Source organism: Sarcophilus harrisii, chromosome 1, assembly GCF_902635505.1.
Source record: "Sarcophilus harrisii chromosome 1, mSarHar1.11, whole genome shotgun sequence".
Taxonomy (NCBI): Eukaryota; Metazoa; Chordata; class Mammalia; order Dasyuromorphia; family Dasyuridae; genus Sarcophilus; species Sarcophilus harrisii.
Genome location: NC_045426.1, coordinates 658,728,223 through 658,749,821, shown reverse-complemented (window position 1 = coordinate 658,749,821; position 21,599 = coordinate 658,728,223). Strand labels below are relative to the sequence as shown.

At 43.1% G+C, this 21,599-nt stretch overlaps 2 protein-coding genes across 8 annotated transcripts in view; both read left to right on the top strand.

Annotated features, from left to right (window-relative positions):
- Nucleotides 1-10,262, top strand: part of BRD4 (bromodomain containing 4) — a 153,292-nt gene extending 143,030 nt beyond the window's left edge. For all 7 annotated transcript variants that reach the window (XM_031947924.1, XM_031947925.1, XM_031947923.1 and 4 more), the window contains 9 exons: nt 1,380-1,432; nt 1,612-1,978; nt 2,169-2,747; nt 6,925-7,037; nt 7,136-7,298; nt 7,404-7,534; nt 7,924-8,135; nt 8,452-8,683; nt 9,194-10,262. In XM_031947924.1, coding sequence (XP_031803784.1) covers nt 1,380-1,432; nt 1,612-1,978; nt 2,169-2,747; nt 6,925-7,037; nt 7,136-7,298; nt 7,404-7,534; nt 7,924-8,135; nt 8,452-8,683; nt 9,194-9,262 — 1,919 coding nt within the window. In that variant the 3' untranslated portion in view covers nt 9,263-10,262. The remainder of the gene's footprint in view (nt 1-1,379; nt 1,433-1,611; nt 1,979-2,168; nt 2,748-6,924; nt 7,038-7,135; nt 7,299-7,403; nt 7,535-7,923; nt 8,136-8,451; nt 8,684-9,193) is intronic.
- A 2,636-nt stretch (nt 10,263-12,898) lies between these two features.
- Nucleotides 12,899-21,078, top strand: EPHX3 (epoxide hydrolase 3). Its single transcript, XM_003760978.4, has 7 exons — nt 12,899-13,676; nt 14,071-14,150; nt 14,413-14,570; nt 17,877-18,005; nt 18,179-18,282; nt 18,448-18,584; nt 18,785-21,078. Exons 1-7 carry the CDS (start codon nt 13,434-13,436, stop codon nt 19,008-19,010), a joined length of 1,077 nt encoding a protein of 358 aa, XP_003761026.2. The 5' UTR covers nt 12,899-13,433; the 3' UTR covers nt 19,011-21,078.
- Nucleotides 21,079-21,599: the final 521 nt, after the last annotated feature.

Here is a 21,599-nt window from a genome sequence, read left to right as displayed (position 1 = left end):
GATAAAATAAATAATAATAAGAAGAAGATATTTTTGAGATAACAGTCCACATAGAGCTATTTATTTCTATTTGAGTTTGATCCCCACTCATAGTAGGCCAGGAGACTTCTTATTTGTAGGCCTTCTAGTATTATCACTAATATTTATAAGGAAGATGGGTCTGAAGAAAATAAAATGTAAGTTTGGACACACTGAGATCAACTGAGACTAAAGGGCATATCAGTCAACAAAAATTTATTCATCAACTACCAAACACTATTCTCTGCACTAGGCATATAAATACGACAACTAAAACAGTCTCTTCTTCAAAGGCACTTGTTTCACTGGGTGAGGAAAACAATCTTTAGGACTCCAGACTTGTCCTCAACAGTTCACTCTTATTGGGAGTGTAGGAACCTTTCCCACTCTACCAGGAAGTAGAGGTAAAGTTGTGATCTGTAGCCTAAAACAGTGACTGGGGGTGGGGGTGGGAAGATGCTCTTTTACAAAGTTTTGGTTTTGTGGTGGTTTTGGTTGTTGGTTTTTTTTTTAAGTCCCATGACTCCCAGGCAGCTACCCTATTCTGTCACACTTTTTTTCCTTTGGGTCTGTGAAGCTGTCTACTTTTACTTTGGTGGAGTCCTTATAGCATTCCTATTTGTCAGCTTCTTTCCTGCCCTTGCCATAGATTTGTGGGGCCCTCTCAGAAGCAGCTATTTTATTTGACTTCCATGACTAAGGAACTGGCTGACGTCGGCAGATATTTGAAGGCCTTTATTGGGTTTGACACGTTTAAAGTTTGGAATAACCCTCAGCATGTTTCCCTTGTCATGGATTTTTGGTCCTCAGAAAAGAGAGACAACAGAAGAGAAGTTAGGGATGGGGGATGGGGAGTAGGACTTTGGCTGAAGTTACTGTGTGGAGACTACTGGACTCTGCTTCTGAACGGGACCTGAGCAAGGAAGATGAGAGTCTTCTCTCTGTGGCCCATTTTGGCAAGTTCTTGGGCCTTTGTGGAAATAAAAGAAAGGGTGGGGAAAAGCAGATTCAAAGAGGAGTGTGAACTGAAGGGGAGGGATAGGGAAAGGGGAAGGAGCATTTTTTTTCCTCTGGTGGCAGTGGCAGCCGTGTCATGTCCTAAATCTTTGGTTAAGTCTCCCCATCTGGTTTTCTGAAAGCCCTCCTCTGTCTGATGGCCTAATAAGATAATGATTGTGATCTTTGGCCATTTTGTGTTCAAGCCTTAGCCTCACTCATCCTAGCAGGTTTTTCTCTCAGATAAATCCAGTGACCCAACTTTTTTTACTGAAAGCTTTGGCTCCTATCTTAAAGTAGACTACCCCACACTTATACCCCAGCCAACACTCAGCCAGAGACTTACCTTCTTTTCTTCTCTGCAGAAATGGCACCAAAATCCAAAAAGAAAGGGCATCCTGGACGGGAACCAAAGAAGGTAAGTGACTGGAAATGGTCCATCTATGTGGATAAGAAACCTTTTCTTAGATTTCTGGAAGGGGGGTTGCTGTGATTCTTCTGTCTTTGAGGATGCATGTCTTGCAATCTATTCTGGACTGGGTTGAGTCCAAAGCTATTCCTTGCTTAAGTCTTTACCTGTTAATATTTTTTTCTCAGCACCACCATCACCACCATCAGCAGGCACCACAACAGCAGCCTCCGCCACCAACGACCCAACTGCCACAACAGCAGCCCCCAGCCCAGCAGCCGCCGCCACCACCACAGCAACCCCTACCACCCCCAGCCCCTCCCTCAATCCCTCAGCAGACAGCCCCACCGATAAAATCTTCCCCGCCTCCCTTCATCCCTGCCCAGGTGCCAGTCCTCGAGCACTCACTCCCAGGGAGTGTCTTTGACCCCATCACCCACTTCGCCCAGCCAATCATACACCTCTCCCAAACGGAGCTGCCTCCCCACCTCCCTCAGCCACCTGAGCACAGCACTCCGCCTCATCTCAACCAGCATGCAGTAGTTTCTCCTCCAGGTAAGTGAGTAATGGAGCAGGAGGGTGAAAAGGGTTCCCAAGGGGTCCTATCATAATAGTGCTACCCATTGGACCAGCTTGCTAGTAAGAACTTACTCTTTTATAAAGTGTGTTAACCAGAAGGGGAGAAAAAAGGAGGTATTAGTGATTATATGTTGCCTGAAATTGAATTTTTCCTCTTTTCTTCCAGCTTTGCACAATGCTCTGCCCCAGCAGCCATCAAGGCCTAGCAATCGAGCTGCTGCCCTGCCCCCCAAGCCAGCCCGTCCCCCAGCTGTGTCACCTGCACTCTCTCAGCAGCCCCTTCTCCCTCAGCCACCTATGCCTCAGCCGCCCCAAGTCCTATTAGAGGATGAAGAGCCACCTACCCCACCTCTCACTCCCATGCAGATGCAGATATACCTACAACAGCTACAGAAGGTGCAGCCAACCACACCTCTCCTCCCTTCTGTGAAGGTGCAATCCCAACCTCCCCCTTCCCTACCACCTCCAGCCCATCCTTCTGTGCAGCAACAGTTGCAGCAGCAGCAGCAACAGCAGCAGCAGCAGCAGCAGCAGCAGCAGCAGCAGCACCAACCCCCACCACGGCCCATGCACATGCAGCCCATGCAATTTCCTCCCCATATCCAACAGCCACCCCCTCCTCCCCAGCAACCACCTCACCCACCTCCGGGGCAACAGCCACCACCACCACAGCCAGCCAAGCCTCAGCAAGTCATCCAACACCATCCTTCACCACGGCACCATAAGTCTGACCCCTACACAACCAGTAAGTGGCAAATAAGGGGAGTAAACATCATGGGAGATGTGCAGTGGTGCTTAAGAGTAAGACTAATATCAAAGCTTTTTTTAGGTTTTCCAAACTGTGACATAGTCATGTTTCTTGATAATTGGACAAGTAATTCTAGAACACCTGTGCATGTATACTCTTAATAAGATTTATGAGTGTAAATTATATGGACTTGTGGGAATTTTTTTCTGGAAGAAGATAATCATAGAACATCCCAAGTTGGACAACACACAGCATGTAAGTAGGTAGACTGGAAATTAGGCTAAAATATAGGGTTTATATATAGCTAATTAAAGAGTGATAAGAATAAGGAAATTGAAATTGAAATCAGAATATGAATGCCGGGTTACAAATCTCTTTGTGATCACTAGGCTTATCTGTGAGGTCTGTTAGGTTTCTTCTTGTAAAGAGCAGCAAGTTCGCCAGTGTAACAGAATTATAGAATACATGGGTGTGAAAACTAGAAAAACAGGAGGGAGTCAGGTGGGGATAGAGTTTTAAATGCCAAAAAAAGACCATTTTATATTTAATTGTAGATGTGAGTGTGAGACCGACATGGTTAGGCCTGCACTTTATAGGAAAATTCGTTTTGTTTTGATTAGCCCAAAAGGTTATTTCCTGTTATTGGCATATGAGTAGGGGATGATGATTAGGCATTATAAACTTTGTATATTGATTTTAGGTTTTTTATTTTCTGAAAGGAAAAAGAAAACTTTTGACTGATAATGTAAATCAGACCCCAAGTGAGCTGCTTCATGATAATTCAGGCTTATTAGAACAGAGCTACCTACTCAGTCCAACCCAGAAAGGAGTAAAACCAGTAAGAGGTGACAACCTGAGAAATATTGAGACAGCAAAATTCAGAAGTTTCACAAAAACAAAATTAAACTTTTCTTATGGTTTATCAGCAAAATAAAATGCACAATGTAAATTGAATATGTATAGAAGTTGAAACTCTTAAAAGAATGACACTGGGTCATTACATTTTTATGTATTTGAGACTCACAGAAAGGCTCTGGTCATGAACAGTTGGTATATTGTCAGTTTTGTAATTTATCACACCTTTTCTCTGTCTTAGAATTTTACAGAGGGAATTCTCTCTATTGGGTATAAATTAGATTCAATGGCCTCTGAGTTCTCTTCTGTCTCTGACAATCTGTAATTCTACGACATTTGTATTGAAGCCTTACTTATTGTTTGCCAGTTGTTTAGTTTGCCAATGTTTGCCGAATAATTTCAGCACCGAAATTTTGCCAATAATTTAGTCATATGCCCTACAATTTTTAAAATTTTATTTTACTGATTTTATTAATTTAAAAACACGACTGTAGTTGAATATTGCAACAAAAGCAATAGTTAGGAGTATGCTACGATGATTATAGTTCTTTACTCATTTACTGTTTTTGTTTTTTTTAATTTCAGTAATATTTTGTTTTTCCAGTTACATGTAAATATAATGCCATTACATTCATTTTTGTAAAGATTTTGAATTCCATTTTTCCCTTCCCTTTATTACTTCCCCCCAAGACAGCAAGCAATCTGTTATAGATTATACTTGTACAATCATTTAAAATATATTAGTCTTATTGTGAAAGAAATATCAGAACAAAAGGGAAAAACCACTAAGGAAAAAAAAGAAATTCCCAAAATAAGTGAATATAGCATGCTTCAATCCACATTCAGTCTCCACAATCCTTTCTCTGGATACAGGTGCATTTTCTGTTCCAAGACTATTCTAATTGCCTTGGATCACTGTATTGTTAAGAAGAGCCCAGTCGATCATCACCTAATCTTGCTGTTACTGTATACAGTTTCTTGCTTCTCCTCACTTCACTTAGTGTCAGTTCATGTAAGTCTCTCCAGGCTTTTTTGAAACCAACCTATTGATCATTAGAACAGTAGATATTGAACAATAATATTCCATTACATTCATATACTATGTCCCAATTGATGTGCATCCATTCAATTTCCAATTCTTGCCACCATAAAAAGTGCTGCTACAAAATATTTTGCACATGTGGATCCTTTCTCCCTCTTTTATGATCTCTTTGTGATACAGATCCAGGAATGAGACTGCTGAATTAAGGATATGCGCTGTTTTTGTAGCCCCTTGGGCATAGTACCAAATTGTTCTTCATAATGACTGGATCAGTACACAGGTCCACCAACAATGCATTAGTGTTCCAGTTTTCCCACATCCCCTCTAGTATTTATCATTCTCTTTTCCTGTCATCTAAGCCAATTGATAGGTATTAAGTGCTTCAAAAGAATTTTTTAAATTTGCATTTATTTAATAATGATTTAGAGCATTTTATGTGACTATAGATAGCATTAATTCCTTCATCTGAGAATTATTATTCATTTCCTTTGACCATTTATCAAAGTGGGGAATGACTTGTATTCTTATAAATTTGATTTCATTCTTAATAAATTATATTGTAGAAATAACTTCCTTGCAACTTGATTTATAGCTGCCATAGGGTACTCAGAAGCCAAAGAATTGCTTAAATCAAGTCTTCCCGATGGTGTTTTCTCAGTCCACATCATTAACTTCACTTGCATTGCAATATTTGATACTGAGGTGACTAGGAATCCTCTCTTCCTGGATAACCTTCTCTGGATTTTCATAATAGTTGTCCTTAGCTCTCCTACATATCTGACAGTAATATCTGACAATTACTTCTTTGTTCCCTTTGCTCAGACATCATCTGTATCTTGCCTCCTTAACTGTGGACGTGCACTTAGTCTAGTATAAACTTTTCTCTTCCTCATTTAGTGTCTTCATCAGCTTCCATGCAATTTTCTTTGCAGAAAACAAGATCTATATATCTGGCCCTAATCTTTCTTGAGTTAGACCTCACTATCTGTTGAACATTGCAAACTGTGTGTATATATACATATCATAGATAATTCACTTTCATCTTGCTCTCCCCACCTCCTTAACCTTTGAAATCTGGCAAAATTGGTATAAAATCAAAAGCCTGTGTAGCACAAACTGCTTAGGGTGATCCCACCTCCATGAGTGAACAAAGCTTTCCAAATTAATAGCACTGGGGGTACCATTCTCTGTTGTTATACATAAAAGACACCAGTTCCAGCTTTGAAAGCCAGCAGTACCACAAGTCATCACTATTCCATCTGTCTATTGAATCTTTAAGTGGGAAACCTTAGACCTCTTCGATATTTTTATTTGTAAGAGCCTCCCTTTGCTGTTAGCATTCTCCAAAAGAAAAGAAGATGAAGTAGCCATTCTGGAACTCAGACTTCTTGTAATAGCACACAGGTTGAGTAGATGGGCCAGCTCTTTTGGCTAATCTAGGATGTTTTGGACTTAGTCATTCAGTTCACATTTTTAAGTGTCTGTTTGCAGCTTTTTGTGAACCAGTGAGGCCTTCAAGGTCCTGGAGTCTTATGGCCTACCAGTTCAGAAACAGACTAAACTCCATTAATATGAGTTAACTCTTTTTTTTTTTTTTTTTTTTTTAAGCTTTTTATTCTCAAAACATATGCATGGATAATTTTTCAACATTGACCCTTTCAAAACATTATGTTCCAAATTTTCCCCCACCCCCTTCCCTAGATGGCAAGTAATCCAATATATGTTAAACATGTTTATACATGTGTGTGTGTATAGAGAGAATCCAACATATGTATACATATTTATACAATTGTGTGTTGCACAAGAAAAATCAGATCAAAAAGGAAAAAAAAAAAAACGAAATGCAAGCAAACAACCAAAAATAAAAAAAGAATGAAAATACTATGTTGTGATCCACACTTGGTTCCCAAAGTCCTCTCTCTGGGGGCAGGTGGCTCTCTTAATCACAGGTGTTCTAAATTGTATGTTATGTCTACATTTCTCCCTGTCCTAAAATTTAGCCAAAAGGATTGGAGCCTGTTTTGTACCCAAAGCTCAATTCAGAAATGCCAGCTCAACAATTTGCCCAATAGTTCCTTTTATTGTGAAATGTGGTCACCTCTACTGGAGCAAATCAGTACAGGACTAGGCTAGTCAGCCAGTTCTTAACCATTCCTAGTCTCTTTCCTTGAAAAACCTGGCTGTCTTAAAGAGTTGATCCTTTTGAGTTCCCCTTTAATAAATGTCAGTATAATTCTCTGTTCTGTTAACTGATTTTGATGTGTGTCCCTATTATAGGTCATCTAAGAGAAGCTCCCTCCCCACTCATGATGCATTCCCCCCAAATGCCACCGTTCCAGGGGCTAGCTCACCAGTCTCCACCACAGCAAAACGTCCAACCCAAGAAACAGGTGAGTAATAGATGTTATTGGTAAAGATCCCGAGGTTGGGAGCTAATGTGGGGGTGAGTGTTCAGTTCCTTACCTTCCAAATGACAATGCTGTTTCAGGAGCTTAGAGCAGCCTCAGTAGTGCAGTCCCAACCCCTGGTGGTAGTGAAGGAGGAGAAGATCCATTCACCCATCATCCGAAATGAGCCTTTTGGCCCCTCCCTACGACAGGATCCTCCCAAGCATCCTGAGAACATCAAGGCCCCTGTCCACATTCCTCAACGTAAGTTTGTTTGCTACTTCTTTCCTTCCTCCTTCCTCTAATCAAACTAAAGTTCAGTGTTATATCTTAAGTGCTGGTCTTTCAGCCTTTCCCTCTGTGTCTCAGGGCCTGAAATAAAGCCATTAGATGTGGGCAGACCTGTGATCCGGCCTCCTGAACAGAGCGCACCCCCACCTGTGGGACAAGACAAGGACAAACAGAAGCAAGAGCCCAAAACCCCAGTTGCTCCCAAAAAGGTAAAGTTCTCTTAAAAATCATGGGGCCTTAGCAAACATAAACTTTCCTCAAATCCTGAACCACCTATTGGGAAGAACTTCTCAAAATATATCTGGGGAGGAGGTGGAGAATAGGTTAGTCTTGAAGTAAGAGTGGCCTATACCTAGATCATCTCTCATGTTTCTTTGTAGTCTTAAAATTTAATGGTTTCGTGAATGAATTGCTAAATCCATTGCCACTATTGAAATTATTGAATAGTGTATATTATGATCATTTGTACAAACATCATAAAAGAATTTTTCAAGCTCTGTCCTTTCCTTCTCTCTGAACTTAACCCAGACATAGGTCTGGGAGTTACTAGATGAGTTTTTCTACCTATTCCTAATCAGACTTTTTCTTGTTTGACTAGGATCTCAAGATTAAGAACATGGGCTCCTGGGCCAGCCTAGTTCAGAAACACCCCACTACTCCATCCTCCACAGCCAAGTCATCTAGCGATAGCTTTGAACAGTTCCGCAGAGCTGCCCGAGAGAAGGAGGAGCGCGAAAAGGCCCTTAAAGCCCAGGCTGAGCATGCTGAGAAGGAAAAAGAGCGGCTTAGACGGGAACAAGAGAGAATGAGGTGAAGAGAGAGAAGGATAAACATGTATATACTACTTGTTGTATACACAGCATTGTGCTAAGTGCTTTACAGTGATTATCTTATTGATTCTTATAACAATCCTGTGAGTTAGGTGCTTTTTACAATTGAGGAAACTGAGACAAGCAAAGGTTAAGTGACTTTTCCCAAGATCATACAGCTAGTAAGTGTCTAAGATCATGTTTGAACTCAAGAATGAAAGCTGGCGGTTTGGGTGGGGATGGACTATCTTCCATTCTTGTTCCAGAGGGAGAATGTGTTTCCTCTCCATCTCATTAGGGTTCTTTGTTACTGACAGGAGCAGGGAAGAGGAAGATGCCCTGGAACAGGCTCGGCGGGCTCATGAAGAAGTTCGGAGGCGTCAGGAGCAGCAGCAGCAGCAGCGATCAGAGCAGCAGCAGCCCCCAGTGGCTGCAGCCTCCTCAGCTCCCCAAGCACAAAGCTCTCAGCCCCAGGCCTCCCAGTCCATGCTGGATCAACAGAGGGAGTTGGCCAGGAAACGGGAACAAGAGCGAAGGCGCAGGGAGGCGGTGAGTTGGAATACATTTTAAAGAATGGATAGTACTGTATCCTGACTACACCTAGGCTGGCTGTTCTCACAAATGCAATGCCTTAAAATGGGATCTGTTGACCTATGTGTTTTTAAAATCTTTATGTGCTCAGAATTGAGCTGATCACTCGAGAGCTGTGGGCAGAAGTAAAAAACATGGCCCTTTTTATATAAAACTCCATCTCTTTGAGGAGACAAATCATGAACAGAACTGAAGAATTGGACAAGGATTTGCAATGACATACTGAAATATATTGGAAAGAAAAGAGATCAGTGTGGGATGGGGGAAAGAAGTTTACCAGAGGCATCAGAGTTTTTGCTGTACCCTGAAAGAGCAAAGTTTAGTGTTGGGGGGGCTTTCCATGAAGTCCCTGGATTGGGCCAAGGTGTGAGGTGACAGACTGGCTAAGGAAGCAACTCAGATATAGTAAAGAGAGTTGACTAACTGATGGAAAATGGCTTCTAATTCTTTTTTTCTTTCTCCCTTTAGATGGCAGCTACCATTGACATGAATTTTCAGAGTGATCTTTTGGCAATATTTGAAGAGAATCTTTTCTGATAGCGCCTGGGTTTCTTCTGACTCTGATTTTCTGGCAAAACTGACTCTGCCTAGTGTTACTGGTGGCTGGGAGGGGGTGTCCCTTGGGCCCAGCCCTTGTGCATGTTCCACCCATCGTGGGTCTGTCAGCCAAGGATCAGCAGAGTCTGCCTTACCGTTGGACTTCCCCACCCCCTGCACACACTGAAGTCAGACCCAACCTCAAGCAAGCGCTGGACCAGGTGGTTCTTAGGCATGAATGAGGTCGTCCTCTATGCCAGACGTATTCACAGTATATCCAGGATGTCACATTCTTTACCAGTTTTCTAACCATGAGAAGGAGCCCCACCCAGGGCCCTGTCTCCTTCCTTGGTATCAGCTACTACTTATCTCTACCCCACACTGTAAGAACAGGGGTTGCAGAGGTAGCCCATGGAGAGCAGGAGCCCCACCCGTGTTGTTGGGATTGGGGGGGAGGGGAAATGACAGTTGGGACCAGTCCCCAGCTGCCTAAAGTCCCTAGTCACTGGCTTTGCCTTGAACAGAGTCCCACCCTGCCCTCATCCCCTTCGAGCCTTTAACCGAGAGCCGTTCTCTGTAAGTGTTCGCTTGTGAAAAAGGGAATAGTCCAGTGGAGGTGTGTGAGTGTCCATGGCCATTTGGAGTGAGGTGGTCGTCGTAGCACGCGTGTGTGGAGGCCTCGCCTGGGAGCGAGACTACCAACCAAAGTCAGTTCCTTTCCGCCTTTGTTTTTTGTTTTGTTTTGTTTTGTTTTTTTCTTTCTGCCTTCTTTTCTGTTCTTTTTAAATTTTATTTTTAATTTTCCTTCAGACACAAAGGCACTGCTTAACTTGGAATGGGTGTTATCGTCTCTCCTTTGAGTGGTGGCAATGGGGGTGGGGGGAGGGGGCGCCGCACTGTGGGTAGTGTGTGACCGTGGCTGTATTGTATAGTGAATATAGTTGGCATATATTTGTTTGAGGTTTGTTGGTGACTCCACCAAACTTGGTGTAAAAAAAAACAAACACAAAAAAACAAACAAAATACAAAACACAAAAAAACTGCTTATATTTTACTCAATTTCAAACTTTATTAGTCTATATTTTTTAATTGTAAAACCAGAAAGCAGCATCTCTCTCTTTCTCTTTTTAAAAAAAATTTTTTTTGATGTGTGTGCGTGCGTGAGCGTGTGCGTGTGTGCGTGCGTGTGTGTATTTGTGTTTTGTTTTTTTTTGTTTGTTTGTTTTGTTTTGTTTTGGTTTGGTGTTTTTTTTTTTTTTTTTAATGTCATATCTGTTTAAAGTTGTTTTATACCAGGAAGGGAGTGGACCCAGGGCTGGGCTGCGTGGCACAGCAGAGATGGTGGGCACCCCCCTCCACCATCAGTGGTCCCGCCCCTACCCTTACTCCCTCACCCATGGCCCAGTGTGTTTTTCTCTTTACTCTTTTTTTTTTTTTTTTTTTTTTAATTTTATAATTTGAACTGTTCACAAGGTTACGTGCCATGAGTACCCACTATACAGTACAATACTGGTGCCTCAGTGTTGGCCAAACTCTGGAGTAATTAACTGGTTTGACTTTAATACGGTGAATATGCATTTGGTCTGTACTGATCATGGAATAAACGCATCTCTTTTTTTTTAAAAGCTGGCGTCTTACTGATATTTCTTTTGAACTCTCTCCTTGTGATAGACTTAGGCCTGGAACACTAAGGTAATGGCCATGTAGGTGAGAGAAACACTTCAGTCAGCCACATCTTTGCTCTTCCAATTGATGCCTCCAACCTTTTGCCAATTCTACCTTCCTTGAATGCTGGGATAACCTTCTGAGCCACTGCCTCCCAGTCAATGCCATTTCAGCAGCCTAGGCAGAAATGATCTGGGATGGGATAAAAGGGATCAAAACACCCAACACCTGCTTAAACATAGAGAACAGCTCAATCGGGTGGCCATGGCTCTCAGGTCCAGCTGAAACAGCAGGAACCAGTGGGATGCTAAGAGGAAGAAAAGTTTCCTCCCTCTTCTGGGATAGTGTGGGGAGGAGCTCTCTTCCCCGACATGAGGCAGAATGATTTCCCAGACTGTTCTAGAATGCTCAAGCCACATGGTGTTAACCAGAGTATTGGCTGCAGGTCAGCTTGACTCTGGACCTCAAAGAAAGTAGAAGCAAAGGCCCTGCTCTTCCCGGAAAAACTGTAGGGAAATGGGTTCTTCTTCCACCTAATTCCCAGGAGCCCCATATCCAGCTTCTTAGCATCATGGAGGCCTGACCTTCAAACAGTATTCCTTCTCTTTCTCCCTTTTGTGAAAGCACTTTGGACATCTCTCCCCACCTTTTCCTCAACCCTTACCCCTTCCTTTAATTTTAAGCTCAGGGTTTATCAGGTACTCTTAAATGTACATCATCTGAAAGACTTAGAGATACATACACACACACACACACATACACACACATATCTTACACTGCACACCAGATCTTCTCCCTCTCCTTTCTTGGGATTGTATATAAAAGCCACCACATACATCCCTGCCCCACCCATTTAGGGGCTCACAAACACACATTTACATACACACATGTACACTGGGCTGGGACTTCCAACTGAAAGTGGGCCCAAGGATGTAAAATACAAATATAATTTATATGTATGCAAAGAAACAAATGTATTAGTAGTGATAGTCTTCCCTGTTTTATTTTTTAACAACCAAAATTTAAAATGATCCTTCTTTTAAACTCTTCTCTCAAATTCAAAATTATTGCCAAATTGTACAGGCTGAAGCCTGGGGATAATTGCTTCTAACTTGGGAGCAGGCCACGATCATCCCTGAGCCCAGGATGCACATCTCTCTCCAAGGGTTGTGACTTTGAAGGCATTTAGGCCCTATTGGTTCCCATGTTCAACAGACCCATTTCTTTGCTCTTGATTTACTTTCTTTTACTTATCTCTTATTTTCCTCATTTTTTCCTTCTGTTTTGTTGGAGCATTTCCTAGGCCAGATAGTGCTGGAGGAATGGTTGCGTGTTCTGCCAAAGGTATTGCTATCTAAATTTTCCCGTTTGACTCGTTTGTGTGCTTATAATTGGGTTGCGATTAGGGTGGAGCCACTATTAATTTTTTCTCCTCACCCTGCCCTGCCCATAGTACTGATCCCCTCCCAAGCCCTGCCCCTCCTTCTTCTAGGAATCTAGTTCCCAAAATGTACTTCTGGTTCTTGCCCCTCCTGCGTCCTGTTTAGGAGGATGAGAGAGATGTGTACAATCTCCCACTGTACTTGATGCACGGATGGATCGCTTGGCCAACAATTATGTCAGTGAATTTGAGGCTTGTATTAAACACTTTAGACATTTGTAGAAGGGAATTAATAGAATTTTCACTTATATACTAAAGTTTTTTTGTGCAGTTCTCATTGCAAAATAAACATTTGTACTGAATATCAAGTGACCCTTGAGGCGGCTTCTTTGGGGGACTGAGACAACAGTGTGTGAGGGGTTCGTAGAGACTGTGAAAGAGAATGCCCTGCGCGGGCGGTCACCTGCTTCTAAACCAAACTTGTATCGATTGTTTTGTCATCTCCTTACCCGGTGTGCGGCCCGCCCCCGTTTCCAGAGCTCCTAGGGTGGGGTGGAGACACGCCTCCGCACGCGCCCCTCGCTGGGCCACTTTGTGGCATCCTGGGGTATTATATCCCGAGAGCTCCCCTTTTGGAATTAGGCTGCGTTTGATTGGCTGCTAGAGCGGATGCCAAATCCTATCCCTTTTCCCTCGTTTTGAGCCTTCGGGACCTCCGCTACCCAATCAAAACGAAGAAAGCCTGGGAGGCGGGACTGGGAGCCCTGGGAGATCCGGGAGGGAGGAAGCGAAATCTGGTGGAGGCCGAGTGAGTGAGCAGCGAGATAGCCCTGCCCGGAAGAAGAGCTCGGCGAAGGGGCGGGGAATGACGCACGCTTGGGCGCTTCCCGTGCCGAGGCCCCGCCTCCGCCTTCAGGTTATGTAGCTCTTCCTCCCTCCCTTGCGCGCTCGCTCGCAGCTCCCACAGCTGCAGCTAGTGCTGGCTTTCGGTGCCTTGGGCAGCCTTCGGAGTCTGCAGCAGGAGTTCCGACGGCAGAGTGGCGGTTCCGGGTTCCCAGCGCCTCGCCCCGCGCCCTCCCTCAAGCCCAACTCCTCACCGGAAGAGGCCCCGGGGCCCAACCTGCTATGCCTGATATCCTGGTGTCGGCGCTGCTGGCGCCCTCGCGGTTGACGCTGAGGCTGATTCGCTTCTTCTTCTGGGTCCTGGTGTACTGGGGCGCGTGCTTGGCCGCCTTCGTCTACTTCATGAAGGCCTTGGGCCACGTGCTGCGGCACCCGGGACGAGGCTGCTGTGGCAGGCCGCGCCGGAAGGCCCCCGCGTTGCTTCAAGACCCCGCTTTTGGGCAGCACCTCTTCCTTGACCTCAAGGTGAGCCAGGCCCATAGTGAGCCCGGAGGGAGGGAGCGAGCCGCCCAGCCTAGCTAGTCCCCCGGCCCTCTCTGACTAACCCGAGGAAAGGGCTTGGCAAGGAAGACGAGCTCAAAGCCTGAGAGCGGGGCTTGCCGGGGGTCCGGTGAGATCGGGGCCAGCGGCGAGAGATGGGGCAGAAATCCTCAACCGGCCGCGCTCCGCCGTCCCGGGCGGGGAATCCCCCTCCGGCCAAGGCCCTGCCACACTCGGGGCATCCTTAGAAATGCTCGGGGCCTCTTCCAGACCGTTCAGTCTGTCAGAGCTGTGGTTTCCGGAAGCGGGGACAGGGCGCGGGGGGAAGCTGGGACCCACCCCGACTCCCGCCCTCTGACAACAGCTTCTTTCCTCCCAGACCTCTGGCCTGCGGCTGCACTGCGTCTCTCAGGGCCAAGGGCCCCTGATGCTCCTCCTCCATGGCTTCCCTCAGACCTGGTAGGTGGTAGGGTAGGGGAAGGCGAGAAGACCTCCTCTCTCCTCCCTCCCTTTGCCCACGGCATTCCCTGCTGAAAGAGCCCCTCGGGAACGGGGGCGGGGGGGGGGGGGGGGGGGGGGGGGGGGGGAGGGGCTCTCGATGGGAACCACCTCTCTTGCTCTGTTGAGCAAGTCCCACTGGAAGGAGGAGGGCGGGGTGGAGGAGAGAGAGAGAGAGAGAAGTGACTCAGTCATCATCTCCATTCCCTTCCTGGCCCTACAGGTTTTCCTGGCGACACCAACTCAGAGAGTTCCACAACAGTTTCCGCGTGGTAGCACTGGACTTGAGGGGCTATGGGAGCTCAGATTCACCCACCAGTCTGAGCAGCTACACCATCGATGCCCTGACAACAGACATCAAAGATGCGATTGAAGCCCTAGGTACCTGAAGGCTAGGAAAAGGATTGGGGTGGGTTCCTGAAGGGGAAGGGGAATGGATGGGCTTCTCTCCCCCGTTCCCATCCCCTGGCGACGGGCCAGATGTGACATGGCCCTAGTCAGGCCCATGACGAAATTTCAGAAGGGCCACTGAAACCTATTGAGTTTCGGTGCCTTTGCAGTACTACTTGGCATTCCAGAAGCTTCATTATTTTAACTAAACTTTACAAATGATTTAAAGCTGGAACAAATCTAAGAGATCATCTAGTCTATTCCCTTTGTTTTGCATGAAGAAAATAGAGAAGGCACTAAGAGACTTTGTCTTTAACCACACAACCATTAAATCTAGATTCAAACCTGAGTCTTCTGACTCCAAATTTAATCTCGGAAAATATTTCTTAAACACCCCCTACAATATTATCATAGCTCAAATAAGCACTTAACATATAGGGCCAGGTATTGTTTTGGCTTCTTGGGATATAGAGACAAAATGAAAAATAACCCCTGCCCTAAAGGTACTTTATTCTACTGTGAAAAATATATAAACACAATTCTGTACATATATTTATATGTGTGTGTACACATACATATGCACACATATACATATTTGATCATTTGAGAATGGGGAGTTCACTAAAAGCTAGGGAAACCAAAATGATACAGAGTTTGACTAACTGAAGAGTTAGAGAGACAGAAGTGGTACATCTCTGGCCTAGAGGATATCAAAATCTTTTGGTAGTTAATGTAATGCTCAGTTATAGGGAATACGAAGTAGAGCAGTTTAGCTCATTTAAAGTGTGTTCCGAAGTTGTGTATTTGAATATATGTGATTATAACAGATTTTAAATGTCAATACTAAAAGTTTTTATGCTAGAGCTAAGAGGGAGTCCTTTAAACTCAAGTCTAAAATCTTGAGTAGACTTGTACTTTAGAAAGGCTTTGACAGTTATACAGGAGGCGAATTACAGACCTGAAGTCATAAATTCATTTAGAAGTCTGTTGTAATAATTCTAGGCAAAAGAGAATGTGGGTCTAAACCAGGGTGGTGGCCATGTGAGTGGAAAAAAGGGAGTAGAAGTGACTTATGTTGTGAATGTTAATCAAATATTTTGGCAAGTAATTGGACCAAGGGGAGGAAGGAGGAGAGGAAGAGAGTTGAGTATGATTCTGAAATTGTAGCCCTGAATGACTGGAAGGATCCTAATGCTCCTAACAGAAATAGGGAAGTGAGTAAGGAAGAGTAAGGTTTTGGAAGAAAGATAAGGAGTTTCATGTTGAAAATTTAAGATGCCTTTGAATGGGATGCCAGGTGGGAGAAGTCCTGAAAAAGGAGTCTGTTAGTAACATGGAGCAGGACCCCAGGAAAAACACTGAATATGCATATTTGGGAGTCTACTTAGAAATTATGATAGCTGATGAGATGACCAAGTAACAGAAGAAAAGAGAATTTAAGACAGCTATGATTAGATCCAGAAGTTTGATTATGATCAAGCTAAAGGCACTGATAGAGCCAGTGGAGAGTTAGAAGAGATTTGGGAGAGAGCAATTCACAAAAAACAAGGAGGTGCCCAGGACCAACTTCTGTTTGTCAATACTGTCAGACACTGGATCAAAAAGGGGTGAGAACTAGGAAAGCGCTTATTGTATTTTGTCAATTATGAAATTGCTGACTATCTTAGACCAATTTCAGGTGTTAAGGGCAGTAGCCCATTGCATGAGAGTAAAAAGTGAATGAAAAATGATAATGACAACAGGTGTGGTTGGCTTTTTCTTAGAAACTTGATTATAAAAAGAAGAGATATGGGGGTGATATATTCTCAAGGAGATGACAGGAACAAACAAAGGGTTTTTTTTTTTTCTTAAAGCTTTTTATTTACAAAACATATGCATGGGTAATTTTTCAACACTGACTCTTGCAAAACCTTGTGTTCCAGTTTCCCTTCCCTTTCCCCCCATCCCCTCCCCTAGATGGCAGGTAGTCTAATACATGTTAAATATGTTAAAAATATATGTGAAATCCAATATATGTATACATATTTATACAGTTGTCTTGCTGCACAAGAAAAACTAGATCTAGAAAGGAAAAAAAAAACCTGAGAAGGAAAACAAAATGCAAGCAAACATCAACAGAAAGAGTGAAAATGCTATATTGTAGTCCACACTCAGTTCCCTCAATCCTTTCTCTGGATATAGATGGTTCTCTTTATCACTGAACATTTGGAACTGGTTTGAATCATCTCGTCATTGAAGAGAACCATGTCCATCAGAATTGATCATATAGTCTTGTTGCTGCCGTGTATGATGATCTCCTGGTTCTGCTCATTTCACTTAGCATCAGTTCATATTAGTCTCTCCAAGCATCTCTGAAATCATCCTGTTGGTGAACAAAGAGTTTCTTAAGGATTGGAGAACTGGCCATGTTTATAAGCATCAGAAAAGGTAACAGATAGAAAAACAAATGGAAAGAGACCATAAATGAAAGAGCCTTCAAGAGGAGATTGGGGGAGGACGGGGAATCAGGTGTAACCTAAACTATGACAAAAAGTGTATGTAATTGAACATTTTAATTATATGGTCAAGAATTTTTTAAAAAGAAGATTAAGACTTAAATAGTGATGACACAGTGAGAGAAGAGAGGTTTAGAGTGCCTGGAGGTCCCAGTGGAGATAAAGAATAGGTTTAAATTCCTGAAAAAGTAATATAAAGGGTAAAGTTGGAAAAATAGAAAGTTGTGGTTGTTGAGAGGAAATTTTCAAAGAGTCATAGTGATGTGGTTGATAAAAATACCAGATGATGGTAGTCACCAAAAGTTGGGGTTTGGTCATCTGAAGAATTCACAATTGCCATTCTCTTGAGCAAAAGATAGATTAATTTAGGGAAGAGATTACAGACAAAAAAAGAAGGGATACAATAGACAGCAGAAATGGTAAATACGAAACAGAGTGGGAGAGCATATGAAAAACAAGTTGCTCTGGAGTGTTCAGATACTTGATTCAAATGGAGGCCTTGAGGCTTTGTTTATTCTCTGATCCTTCCAATATGGCAGCTTCTCCTACCTTGGCTTGGTAGTGATAGAGGGCTATACAGTTGTTAATTACCTTGCCCTCTTTAATGGCAGAGACCTTATTACTTGTCATGGTCCTTATGGTAAGAGTTTCTAGTAATGGTTTGGGAGAGTTAAGGCACCAGTTTTCCTTCCCCTTTCTAACTCTAGTGCCATTTCTGTTATAAATCTTCCATCTTAGTCTCCTAACTTTATACCTATCGTACCTCACCCTACCTAATTCCAGTTCTCTGCATCATTGACAGGTTACTCCAAATGTGTCCTGGTGGCCCATGACTGGGGTGGAATCTTAGCCTGGAATTTCTCCATTTACTATCCAAGTCTGGTAGAGCGGCTGGTGGTGGTGAGCGCTCCCCCTATGTTTGTTTACCAAGGTAGGTGCTTAGATGGAGGGGACATTTGGAGGGAGGGTAAACTGGGCCCAGCTTATAGGCAAGGAGTAGGTGCTGAGTTCTGAGCTTAGAATGGTCTTTTTCTCCTCCACTCCTCCCTCCCCCAGGGCTTCAATATGGATGGTTTCCTTACTCTTTTCTTTTCTTCTTCCCAGAGTATGCCCTGCACCATCCCAGTCAGCTCTTCCGCTCTGGTTATGTGTTCCTGTTTCAGCTACCTTCCCTGCCTGAGAAGTTGCTATCTATGTCTGATTTTCAGGTCCAATCTCTTCTTCCTGCCTGGTGGAGAGGGGCAAAAGCTAGCGGGGAGGGAGCATAATGATGTTGTGGAAGTGGGGAGAGAAGAGGATGTACTGAGTTGGGAAGACTGTTTTTTAGAGGTATTTGGAGTGCATTTGTAATGAAGAGTTGATCATGTGTGCAGATCCTAAAGGACACGTTGATTCATCCTACAACTGGAATTCCTGGCCTTACAGATGAGGAACTAGAGGCCTTCTTGTACAGCTTCTCCCAGAAACAGGGCCTCCTTGGCCCCCTCAACTACTACCGCAATCTTTTCAGGTAATGCCTTTGAGGAATGAGGATAGCTAGAAAAAGGGGAGATTGATAGTGGGAAGAATGATAGAGTGATTTTAGGGAGAATGCAGGAAGGGGGGAAATTGTGAGAGTGAGAAGAAGAGACAGGGGCATAGTTAGGAACAAGAAGAGATTGAGGAAGTCCATTGGCCTTAATAAATGTTATGCCTCTCTTTGCCTCATAGTCACTTTCCGCTAGAGCGTCAGGAGCTGACAGTACCAACATTGTTGTTATGGGGAGAAAAAGACCCATACCTGGAGACTGGACTCGTGGAGAGTATTAACAAACACTTTGTGCCAGGCCGCTTGCTGTCCTATGTCCTGCCTGATGCTGGCCACTGGATCCCCCAGGGACAACCAGAGCAGATGCATCACTACATGTGGGCTTTTTTAAAGAGGTTCAAAGTGTAGTCATGACTCTTCCTTCAGATATGAACATTCTGGTTTTCTGCTCCTCCAAGGAGGACTCGGGACAAGGGAAGAAAGGGAGCAGCACTTGAAACAAGCCAACTTTTGACTGTAATGTGGAAACATTGTCTCGCTAACTCTTCATCATCGATATCCAATCAATTCATCCCTCTCCCCAATACTTAAACTGTCATACTCTGTCCTCTCATTTCCTGGCTGGCTGGTCCCAGTTGAACCCCTATTAAATTCTGCAAGTCCTTTTCTTTTGTTGTTTTAGAGAAAGCACCTCTTGTGGAAAGAAAGGAGCCACTGTACCTGTGATGTATGCACAGAAATAAATCTCCCACTCCCTGCCCTGCTTTGCCTTCCTTCTGTCTGGGGCCTCAGCTCAAGAATAGTTTGGAATCAGGGGCAGGGTTAAGGACTGGAAATGTGGCCCAAGCTTTGCCCAATGCCTCTACCTTGTCCTCCATGAAAACCTTTTCTGTCTGTAATTCCTTTGGTGCTTGGAGCTTAGATTCATTCATTGAGCTTGCCCTGGATCCTTCCTTGTCTCTGTTTCATAGGACTTTTGCTTTTCAACATGGTACGAAAAGCAGACCATGGGCCAAGAATATTGGAAGAAGGCCCTTAAGAACTTTCCTTCCCACCGAAGTAGCTGGAATGATAAGATAAAACCACACGTGGAAGACAGAACTAGGAACTTTGAGCATCTTGTATCAATTTTTTGTGCAGTTTAAAATGGCAAAATGGAGCTCATTTGAATTTCCCCAAATCAACACTTCTGACTAGGAAATGACAAGAGTCAATTAGAGGAAAGAAATTAAAGGGAATATCTGAGATACCTGAAAGAGGAACATTGAGGTGATAGGTGACAGAACAGAGATAGACGATAATAAAGGGACCACAAAAAGGTATTTGATCTTCAACAACAACAACAAAAAAAATCAAGTGGGATAATATCTAACTTATTTAAAATTCCTGCTTGAGAACTTCACCCAGAAGAGTGGGGAGAGCAGCTCTTAATTCTATTAGATCCTGACAGAAAAGTGCTTTTTTTCCAGCAAAAAGCAGCTGAATAAAATTCTCATCATGAAAATCATCTTATGAGCCTACTACAATAATTTAACCTCATGTGGAAGACAGGCATAGCAGATATTTGTCATTAAAATTTTAAAGAATGCCAACAAGTGACAAAGGACTTGAAGGACCTTGCTTCAATCCAGTATAGAAGATTTTTACATTGATCTGAAGAAAGTTCATTGTTTAGGGTTAAACCAGTCAAATGTGTGGTTATAAAATACAAGTTGTTCTGTGTCCTAGAGAAGATGGAAAGAATGGAAGAAATATCAATGATCATCAAAAAGTTTCAAGGTAGAAGAAAAGGACACAGGATAAGAGAAGACCATAGTGGTGACTGGTTCCTCTATAGAGAGGATAGCTGGAGCATCCCAGGAGGAAGCAGTTTCTTGTGCTGTAAAGGATACATACATAAACAAAAAAATCTGCAGTCCTTGGGTTGTGGATTTGGGCGTATGTTAGAATGTGGCAATCCTGATAGCTTGTACCCATTCCTGGTAGTCTATGTTGGAATAAATGATACTTTCATAATGTACTTAAAAAGTAATCCTGAAGGTTATGTAGTCCTGTACAAGAAAGTGAAAAGTTTAGGGGCACATATTGTGTTTTCGTCACAGTTGCCAAAAAGCAGTATCAGAGTAGCAGAGGCAAATACTGTGTCTCCTGTGACCCAGAGATGAGTTTCACTGACTTATTGTTTCCAGAATCAAAGATTCCACTGTCACTATCTCAGAGTGATTAAGGTGTTCAGTGACATGATGGTGTGTAAGTCTTCAATGCTACAGGAAGTTTAAAAAAAAAAAAAAGGTTCAAGATGACTGTTGTTTTGCCTGAGTAGACAAGAATTTTATGCTGGATAAAAAAAACCCTAGATACTATGAGACAACCTGCACTAATTCACTTTTATCAAGATTCTGGCAGACAAGGTTTATCATACATTTTATGATACCGTGAGACCAAGAAAAAATAAAAGGACTTGGTATTCATCTTCCAGGCCCCGATGTGTGCACTCCTCAAAGTAAATTCATCTATATAAGTTCAAGAATGCCATTAAGAAAAAGACAGGAATCAAGTATGCACTTTTAATTGCCAATTGAGGGTAAGAGTATCTGTAGAGACTGGTTTAAAGATACAGACAGCTAAGAAAATAGAATCTGAGAATGGAATTATAATTTCTTGATCATGGATTAACTATATGAAGGATAGTCTGCTTAACAAGGATGAGAGTTCACCTCACAGATTAATAGGAAATATTTTTGACCAAAATACTGTGACTCATCAAAATGGTTTTAGACTAAAAATAGTTTAAAAGAGAAAAAAACTTCTTCATGCATATGTCAAGCTAGCAATGAAACCAGAATGGATAGATTATGAAGTGAAATAGAGATCATCTTATAAGGATGCAAATTTAATTTCATAGATATCACTGAGACTTGAAAAATGAAAAGTCATTAGAATGTGATTAGAAAGATATACTATATCCAAAAAAAGAATAAAAAAAACTTATAGAGC

Excerpts from the sequence above, each read along its gene's own strand:
- EPHX3 (XM_003760978.4), top strand. The coding sequence starts at position 13,434 with ATGCCTGATATCCTGGTGTCGGCGCTGCTGGCGCCCTCGCGGTTGACG. Across the intron at positions 13,677-14,070 it reads ACCTCTTCCTTGACCTCAAG|ACCTCTGGCCTGCGGCTGCA; the intron begins GTGAGCCAGGCC and ends CTTTCCTCCCAG. Across the intron at positions 18,006-18,178 it reads CCCTATGTTTGTTTACCAAG|AGTATGCCCTGCACCATCCC; the intron begins GTAGGTGCTTAG and ends TCTTCTTCCCAG.